This window comes from Ammodytes marinus (genome assembly GCF_949987685.1).
Source record: "Ammodytes marinus genome assembly, chromosome: 18".
NCBI classification, from domain to species: Eukaryota; Metazoa; Chordata; class Actinopteri; order Uranoscopiformes; family Ammodytidae; genus Ammodytes; species Ammodytes marinus.
The window spans coordinates 21,519,048-21,529,391 of record NC_137222.1 but is presented as its reverse complement, the minus strand read 5'-3'; the positions used below and the strand labels follow the sequence as shown (position 1 = coordinate 21,529,391).

At 40.7% G+C, this 10,344-nt stretch overlaps 1 protein-coding gene across 1 annotated transcript; it reads right to left on the bottom strand.

The window, feature by feature from the left end:
- Nucleotides 1-231: 231 nt before the first annotated feature.
- ccng2 (cyclin G2) lies at nucleotides 232-8,440 on the bottom strand. The gene is made up of 8 exons (XM_080047331.1): nucleotides 8,371-8,440; nucleotides 6,758-6,907; nucleotides 6,364-6,501; nucleotides 5,382-5,632; nucleotides 4,709-4,787; nucleotides 4,509-4,607; nucleotides 3,348-3,547; nucleotides 232-1,509 (listed from the first exon to the last, which is right to left on the bottom strand). The coding sequence occupies exons 2-8, from the start codon at nucleotides 6,860-6,862 to the stop codon at nucleotides 1,377-1,379; spliced, it is 1,005 nt and encodes a 334-aa protein (XP_079903457.1). The 5' UTR covers nucleotides 6,863-6,907; nucleotides 8,371-8,440; the 3' UTR covers nucleotides 232-1,376.
- Between the last annotated feature and the right edge of the window lie 1,904 nt (nucleotides 8,441-10,344).

Here is a 10,344-nt window from a genome sequence, read left to right as displayed (position 1 = left end):
TTCTCATAATACAACTTCCCCCGCAAATGGTGGCCTAATACAATCTTACTATGTCTCTAAATGAATGCTATATACTTGTTACTTAAATAGCTACTCCCGTTAGCTTGATTGTTAAATTGTTACTATGTAGGCGAGTTAGATTTTTTTTAGACCTGATAAAAGGAAAAAGACAGACACAACTGTTTAAAAAATAATATTTTTTATAAGATTTTCTTTTTTTCAGTACAGGTGACAAAGAGAATAAATAACTTAATATCTACAAAGAACTATTAACAGAATTTTTTGTTTTTTTTGTACATCATTTACAGTTTTACACGTTTTTGTATTAACATTTTCTTATACATTTTTCAGAATTTTTTTTTCCGACGACAGTCAGCATTATTTTTTTTCTTCCATTCAACATTCCAACAGTTTCAACACAACTTTTTTTTCTTTAAAGCTACATCCTAAAAATTGGCAACTGTGAATTTAACCAGGATCATACGTACACACATCCACAAACACACACTCGTTAAATGTTTTTCATCTGAACACCCTGTTGTGTCGGCAGGGTTCGACTCTGAAGGGAAGTCAAACACTCTCTGACATATCAAGTTCCCCTTTCATACTCATACTCAAACCTCCATTCTGCCCATCAACCAACACTTGAAAATCAAAAGAAAACAGTGCAAACGTTACTACAGAAGCCGAGAGCAGCCGTGCTCACAGTTTGCTAGGCCTTGATGCTCACATTCAGTTCAAATTCAATGTGTGATGTCTTTGAATAACTCAACTATATATATATGAGCAAAAAAAAACATGTTATTTTTTAAGCCAAAAACTGAACCACCACGGCCACTCTCAGCTTCTATACATCAGGAAAACTCTTAATAAGAAACAGTCTTCGATTAATTAACAGTCATTAAACATTCTAATAAATAAACACCATATTTTTTTTCAAGCAAGGTTTTTCTTCTTGTCGACAACATGTACTGACTGTCTTGAGAATTGATAATAATACCTCACTTTGCAGTGTCTAGCTAGCTTGGCACCATAAAACCAGACACTGCGCACACACACACACACACAGTCCACTGTATTTCACCTTTAAATATCGTTCGTACAAGCTTTTTTTGGGTCCTGGAATGTGACATCTCAACATGCACCAACTCAACACGCTTACTAAACTAACTAACAAAACAAAAAAAACTCTAGCATACAAAATCTACCCAGGGGAGAGTCCAGACCTTCTCAGCTGCCAGTTTGTTTTTGTGCAATTTTCTACCACCAGCACCGGAGCTCATTCAAAACAATAAATTAAAAGACGTGGCGTTTCAAAGGTGAAAAGGGGGAAGGGGGGTGGAGATGGCTAGGCACAAAATGGCGGAGGCAGGCTTTCAGGCGTAGAGGTGCTGGCGGTGTTTTTGGCGGCGTAGGCTCAGGGGGAAGTATGACTCGTCGGCGTCGCTGCCCAACGAACTGCTGAGGGATTCTTCACCTGAACTCATCATGTCTTCACAAGAGTCCTCACTGTAGACACACACAGGGATATATACTGTTACATATACTGTTACACATACAGTCAAAGAGGGTTAAGACAAAGTTTTGAAGGTCGATACTTTTCTAGCACAGACCAAAATGTCTTGTCGTTCAATACACATTTTCAATACATAAAAGGGGGTTAAAGGTGGAGTCAGTGATTCTGGAGAATGCTTGTCAGAATGGGTGAATATCAATTCATGCAGTATGCATCAATAAGCCATCTATTCTGACATTTTTTCATTTCTCACTGAAAACTATTTGCACTGATTCATAGTATTGTTTCCATGTTGTTCCTTTTCTTCAGCTGGTATATTGTTTTTGGAGCTGCGGTGGCTCAGGGGATCGGGCATTTGTGCTAATCTGAAGAGAGTTATTTCCATCTCAACGTATTTAAAAATGGATTGATACAAAAAAAATGTCAAGGACTGTCTATTTAGTTTTATTTTACATGAAGTGTCATATCATCGTTTAAAGACGTATTTCAAGAAATTGCTATTGAAAAAGCTATCGTTCAGGAACCTGTCTCACAGTCATTGTATCTATCTGTATCGATATCGAAACATAATTGAATGATACCGGGCCATATAAACACAGCTGACAGAGTGATGTTAACCTCTTTTAAACAGACGGCCATCAGCTGATATCATGTCCAGACTTGTTTTACAGTGTGGCTTACATTTAAATTTGTCATCATCAGCTGAAAGTATCAAGTAAAATGACTCTTATAAAACAAAGTTCACTTAAAGGTTTGCTGATCAACACGGTTCAGGTTTCAGTTTGACTGTGGGTCAATGATCAATGTTTACAGGAGCCAGCTGGGAAAAGGCTTCAGGTTTGCTTTCTTTTGTACATATTGTAAAAGTTGTCCATACGTTGTGTGTGTGTGTGTGTGTGTTTACATAATGTCTCTAGGCTCTGTGGCCTGGTGTGACGTCATGGAAACTGTGTGTGTCAGTGGGACGTGACTGGTGAGACGTACACACACCCGAAGTACAGGGTGAGGAGATAGGAGAGGCCCCGAGCAAGCTGGGCTAGTCAGAGGGGTGTGTGTGTGTGTGTGTCTGACGTTTTCTTACAACACATTAGAGACTTCATTGTTGTTGCACAGCTGGTTGCCTCAGAGTAGTGTTACTCAACACACATGCAGGGGGAACAAATTAAAAGGCCATCCCTAAATTGAATAACACATTTAATTTGCAGGGGACTGTCACTCAAATCTTCTTATTTTTTTTATATATAAAGTTAACTTTTCTCAAAATGAACCTTCAAGTCAGACTGTTTTAACATTGTGGCGTTGCTATACAAACTGAAATATTAGGTGTGTGTGTGTGTGTGTGTTGTGACACATTGGGCGTGTCTTCTTCCTTATAACTTGAAATGCCTCTGTTGTCATCAGGAGGAGTGTTTGGTATTTTCCAGCAGATACCATCACATGAAGACATTGTGACATCAGAATGAAACCGAATGCAACACAATCCCTGGTTCATTACCATAGAGCCTGATTGTTGAACTTTGTTTTGAGGCACACAGTACTGTGAGTTCTGACTGAGCTGTGTGAAATTGAAGCACCCGGCGGTAACCAATACCATTAGCTCCTCAACGTGTGAAGTGATTCTGTGTTGAGAGAGACTTCTAGTTTGCCCACATTTTAATTTTTTTTTCGGTTGAATGACTGAATAATATTGAGTCTTAAAAATAGACATCAATCCTGATGGGGAATGGTATGAATGCCTAGTGTGAGTGCCCCTTGCAGTGTTTATTTTAGGTGTGTGTGTTGGGGGCTGTGACAGTGTTCAGTGCTAGGGCTCAGGTGTGTGTATGCTGACCTTTCGCTCTCGTCCCAGCAGCCCTCTGGGATGGTGGGTAGTTCAGGGACTGTGCGGAGGCTGTGCAGGTTCTGGGCGGTCCGTCTTGATACGATCCACTGCAGCTTCCTGTGGTTGGGTTTGCTGCATTCAGGAGAGGCGTAGTCCGACAGACACAGGGCCACGCGCTCGCTCCAAAACAGGAGCTCACCATCCACAATCTGAAACAAGACCACACTGCAGTTCAGTTCAGCTGTTTGGCACACTGCCACGTTCACTCACAGTCTACAGTCACATCGATTACTTAACATGTAGCGGTATGATGCGTTCAAAAGTGCCTCGGTAAACAGAAACCTGGTATCTTTTACAGTTCAGAAGGGTTAAGAGGAATGGAGTCTGTGGGTGTGTTCAAGAAACCTGATCCGCTTGTCACATAACGCCTGAGCGGTAGGTTAAGGAGTTGAATGACAAACATGCAGCAGAGCTACCCAAGATCTAAAATGACCCATATCTAAAATACTATTTATGGTTAAAAAAAATGATGAGGGTTCTCCGACTAAGAAAGGACATAGTTGAATCCGATTGGTTGAATCTTGCCTATAGTTGACTATAGTTCAATGGTGTTTGTTTTTGTTTGTTGTCATTGATGCATATTCTTATTTGCTACATCCCACTGACAGCTGGCATTTAAAGTCTCTTTTCCTTTTTAATGTTTGGAGTCAAGCCGTCACAACACGACACTGGCTTACATAACCACAGACACCGATGGAAAAAAATAAAAATAAAATTGGATGGCGAGCTGGGCTAAGAATAAATAGACCCCGCCCCCTCTTCCCCACACTGGAATCTGGCCTTGACATAGTAAGCCTAAAGGCTGGGAGTTTGTTTGCCATGTTAACGTTTGTGGAGTTGCCATCTCCAGAAGTCCTAATAAGAGTTTCATGTTTGAAACTGGAAAAAATGGTTATACCGTCTCTTTAACTTTTATGAAAGGTCTTGTGCCTTTTTGAAATGAAACCTTTACACTCTAATGTATTTGCCCAAGCTGCTGTTCAGGCCTGTTGTGGGAAAGCAAACTTTGTTTTCTTATCCGTTTGTTACATCAGGGTTCCCACAGGTGTTAACTTTCCCTGGATGGAGTCTGGTTGTATAATATAAAGTGGTGCATGATGGTGTGTTTACCTTTAAGTGTCTCTGGATGTGAGAGGCTATTTCCAACATGTCCGCCGACTGGACGGCTTCTATCTCCTGCCTCAGGAGAGACAAGGCTAGGACGGACGGCTGGATGGACAGACAGACAGAAACATGGTTAACTTTATACCACAAAACGTTTAAGTCGTATCTTATTGAGTGTCTCATTACGGCCTGCAGTGCATTCTTACCTTTGCTTTGGAGAAGGAGATCCGGCACAGACAGGCTTTGAGCTGAACTTCTAGCTTCTCCAGGCTAAGAGTCTCCTTCCTGTTCACACACACACGTCACACACACACACAGAGTCAGGTTTAGATGTGAGACGGGGACACTTTTTACGATGGAATAGAAAATAAAGACCAATGTTGCTATTGACTCATCGGATGATGTTTTGGAAAGATAAAACTAAAAACGCGACTGAAGTAAAGTGAATGCGTTTAGCTTGGAACCAAAGCACAGTTGGGAATATTAACAACAACACACTGTGTGCCAGGGTTACATCAGTGTGTGAGGTCTACTTGAGTGCACTTTAGTCAGACAGCTGATTGTGATGGCTGCCCTACATCGAGTGGAAATGCTGTAACAAACAAGTAAGTAGGTGGGGCGGAGAGGCGCGGCCAATCAAATCATGGAGAAAATCTTGTTGTAAACACACCGATCTGAACTCATGAATATCATGTCTCAACAAGGGCTGCAGAAAAAATGTGTGTTTGTCAAGCTTGACTAAATGTTGATGTCAATGGATTGTCTATCGGCAGCTAATTTTCAAATCTCATGTAGATTAAATAGAAATGAGTAAATAAAAAGCAACAAGTCTAAAACTAATGAGGGTTGGGGTGGGTATATACACGACTATGTGCTGACCTGTCTGTGCAGTGGGAGAGGGCGATCTGGTGGTACAAGTGCAGGAAGGTTAAGGCGGTGACGGCTTTGGACTTGACGTCCAGCTTCTCGGCCACGATCTTCTCCATGCGGCCCAGGTCTGAGGCGGTGAAGCGACACTGCCCGATGCGGATGAGCTCGTGGCTGGCCGTCAGGTTACACTCCTCCTCCGTCTGCTTGGCCGCCATGTGGAGGCAGCTCAGGCTCACACAGGACAGGTGCTTGGGCTGGATCTGAAGAGGGGGAGGGAGGGGGGTAGGAAAATGAATGGTTGAATTTTACATCATCGGGTCTTTAAATCCCACGTCACGTTACTGTTTTCACTGAGATCCAGCCACTACTAATGCCTCGTTTCCACTGAGCAGCACAGTTCGGTTCGGTAAGGAACGGTGACTTTGTAATTCATGTCGACCAATTAAATGGACTGCCGTGTGAAGCTCCACCCTATTGGAACGGCTTGGTGTCACAACAAAAGGTTAACAGAAATAGGTACAGCACCACGGTTTGCTTATTTTGTTCCCCTTTCCAACTTTTGATTAGTTAAATAAATGAGTGTGCCGAGGTGCACCGAACCGCTCAATGGAAACCAGGTTAAAAGGACTTGTTGCATTGGATTTGTTTCCCAGTAAAGAAACGGGAAGTGAATGATTTAATACAATAAAGAGGACTATACATCAAAGTAATATTGTTCTTTATTATATATAATATTGTTCCATATGTTAAACCTAATCCCTTTACCGACCTTACCAGACTGTTAATGTGTTTAAACCTGTTAGTGATCTGCTGCTAAAATGACACCGGAGAAGCTTAGGGCTTCTTCTCTTTTTTCTTTTTTTTTACAGAGCGCAGCCAAACTCTGTCACTAGAGCTTGTTTAAAATAAACACTCTAGTGTTCCCACCATGTCTGCTCACATCAGGTGTGTGTGTGTGTGTGTGTGTGTGTGTGTGTGTGTGTGTCCTTACCCTCATCATGGCCAGGAATCTGTCCAGCAGGTTCACAGCCAGGACGAAGGTCTGCGTGCTGTAACCGAAGAAGCTGGTCAGACTCCACAGGTCCTCCACTTTGGCGTCTCTGCACTTTGCAGAGATATGATTGTCATCCTGGAGGGAGAAGAAGAAAAAAACAAGACGTGCTGTAGGTTAACCTGGTTTATTATCAGTCACACAGAGTACTCTGATCGCTTACATAATGGCAGATAACGGCCTGCTAGAAAAGTAGGTCAGACTTGGAACATGTCATTTGTTAGTATTCAATATTACCTAATGAATCAACATGTCAGGAAAAGAAAGGGAACAACTTATTAAAGCGGCAAAATGTGGTTAATGTTGAGAGTATGTGAACTGTGCTGCTCCTCACCTGTGTGGTGGACTCTATGAGGCTCAGCCCCGTCTCCTTGGGGAGAAAGTGAACCTCCTGTTCATAGTTGGCCCGCAGCTCCTTCATCAGCTTGAAGGCGTCCATGTTTCAGCTGGCTCTGTTGTTGTTTTTGAAGACAGTATTTTTCCGCTGCAAAACAGAAAAGCACACCACCAGTCAGGGATAGACCCACACAAAAATAAAAACAGGAAAAAAATGTCAGTGTGGACATTTTTTTTTTCCAAGTACTGTACGTATTAATTTAGTTTACCTTTGTAGTCCTAACAGTTAAATGTACTACTGTGAGAGTTATATGTTAAGCAGTATAGGACCGTTGAAGACAAGCATCGAACAGCAGGTGAGATTAATTCTTTTTTTTTTCACTTTTAATTTTTTTCCTACCTTTTTTTGCTAATTTTTATCCCTTAAATGCAATTTAAAACATGGTATGTCTTTTTTTATGCCCCTAGTGATGCACTTTGAATTGCCTTGGGCTATCAATAAATGAAAATACCTTGCCTGTAATAGAAAATATTGAATCTTATTTTATAACTGGGAAAATGTGCACAGTTCAATAGTCCGTCCATGTTTGCTAAAACACTGTTCTTATCCTCTTGTGTTGTGTTATTACAGTGTACTGTATGTCGGTGGCCTAGATTCTCTCTAACACGGTTCACAGCCCCGGAGCCCAGCCCACTGCCATCAGCTGGGCTCTGGGTGTCAGATTTCCACTGGTTTACGCCGTCTATCCCTCTCACCGAAACACAACAGCCCTTTCTTTCAAGGCTCTGTCTGTTAATAAACAAACCCTAAATACACAAAAAGCATGATCCATATACGTACGGCTAAGAAATTTTCGTTTTTTGTCGTTTTTGATAATGGTTACCGATGGGGCTAACGTTAAACATTGCTCGCTAACGTTTTAAATCCTCTGGTCGGAGTAGGAGCGGGGGAGGGGCTGAATCTTTTCATTCCTATCCGAGCTATTGAATGATACTGTACAACACGGCTATTCATACTAAAATGTAATGTTTTATAGAATATAGCACAGCGTTTATGTACTAAACCGAACGGAATATGCTCGTGGAGTTTTTTCCTTGTAAATATAACCGTGTAAGATACATTTAAAAAGATCTTCCGCTTATAACAGCAGACGGATACAGGGGATAGCAACAACAACAGCCGAGAGCAAAAAAAAAAAATATTTGACGGTAACAAGGAAACCGTCCCTTCTAAGTCACGTACGATGGTCATTTTTAAACTGAAAACTACGCCAAGAAAAGGGAAACACTTGCTGTTATTGACTATTTCCTTACAGACAATGGACATAGAATATACCCTTTAATTCCATTTCAAACATTTCTATCGCTCCGTCGAAACGTTGCGACAGGTAAATATTTGCATTATATAAAAAAGAGACATTGTATATGTTTAACTGTCTATGGCGGTTGTCAATTAGCTAAATTAATGTCCCATTTTCGATCGTTCACTTTCATTCGCTTCTCTTTCCTGGGCTCCTATTCCGAGTGAAGTGTTAGCAAAAAAGAAAATGTAGCCTAGTTCTGTGCGATAAAGATGTAGTTTTAGTATGTATTTCGAAAGGTTTACTCTACCTGTTAATGCAGGTTAAATCCACATATCTGTTGTCTTCTGTTCCTTCCTTCTCGTCTTCTCTGTTCTCTCTCTTTCTCCTTTTCTCTTTTGTTGATGTTAACAACGCTCACTCCCACACCGGTGACGTCAGAGGGGTAGCAACCAATCAAAGGCCTGGGTTCAAGAATAGAAATGAGCCCCTTTCGGGACTAAATGTAGAGATTAAACCTTACCCCTAATGTTTCAGGATCGTTTTGACTTCATTTTTTTACATTATTGTCAGGATGTGTATTCTTGAGCTCGACAATTAACGTTGTATCGAACGACTGTGTATTTACAGCAATCTACTACACGATACGATCACCGTCTAATTGAAGTTTCCATTAGCCAATCAGTGAGCCGCACTTTCTGATGTTCAAATAGTCCGCCCAAAATGGGCGGCTTTGATTGGCTTATGGCTGTAGGCTACATTATCCTGACGCAATTTTAGCATTACGTAGTGACTTCTTCTGACTGTGCCTTCAACAAATTGTATAATAAAAAGGTCAGAAATAGCGGCTGTGTATGTTCATAACGAGTAGCCTATAGTCAGAGTAGGCTATGGCAGTAAGCCTAAAGTAGCCTATTCTTCAATCTTGAAGTATGGGCATGTTTCAGTAACACAATAAGTTAAAAACATACAGAAAAATAGGCATTCAATCTCTCTATTCGGTGGCCATACGGACGGCATGTGTTTACAGAAACTATTTGTAATAGCCTACCTTTATAGGCCTACTTCTGAGCAGCTATTGCCGTCATATCTCAAAGAGTGAAAACATTTCTTCAAGTGGTGACAGCTGTTGTAGTGATACAAAGTCATCAAATAGGCCTACGTATTTTGCTAAGGAGTTCCGCTTTATTTAGGAACCACCACTTCCCTAAACACAGGCACACAACTCGAGATTCCTGGGTGAAATAAAATTCCACCATAAACTTGACATTTCAAACTAAACAACCTGCCCTATGAACAAAGCTCTATAATTTCTGTGTAAATGAACAGAATTTGTTTTATTATTTGCTCAGGCTTATGATTAATCACCATATGAGTGAGTGAAATAAAGGTTGGTTCCTTTGTGTGGGTTGGTTTGAGAAAGGCTTTTTGATATTTACAAAGCTTAGTTCTTTCTTTACTTTTGAATCATGCGTAACTCTTGTTATTCTCTGTATGTAGCCTAACATTTTAGGAGGATACATAATAAACTCTTTGTTAACATACAGTATACCAATATATCACAGAAGAGGCCATGAAGTATGACTACAATAAACTTGCTAAAGCCACAATAAAGTCCCAAAATAGCCAAAGAAAGTAGAAATGTGTATAGAAATATTAATTTTTTTATTAAATACATGGAGATAGGTCGTTATGTCACAAATATTTTTTTTTTTGGATTGTGTTATTAAGATCCATGGCAGGTACCCTCCCTAAGTGCCAAATGATGTAATGTCAAAGTGCTAAAGAGTCAGTCTTAAGTATAAGTGGTTAAATGAGCAGGAAATGTGTTCCGTTCCTCCTGAAAGGACTTAGCAATAGTTCAAGTGTCGGCTCAAGCGTCAGCTGGCAGTGGAAGAGGAAGCACAAAACACTGTTTGAATAGCACTAGTTTATAAAAGCATCTTTAACAGTGGACTGGAGCTGGGTTAATCTACTCATCTACTCACATTCTTAGAAAATACTTGTTTTTTGTAAACCGACAACCAAACCGGCAGATATAATTCCCATTTATTTTATGATTCAAAAAATGCATGGAATGGCTTGTTGAGTTGGAGGTACTCTTTGCATGAAGTAGTGTGATACAGGCTCTGGTGCATCAGAGACGCGACGGTAGATAACACACAATCATGAAGCCACTGTGAGTCACTGAACAAAGACTCCACTGACTCAAAGTGTTTCATCACATCCAGACTAGAACCAGGTGTCACTCAGCTCCTCTCAACCAGACATTCTCAAACCACGT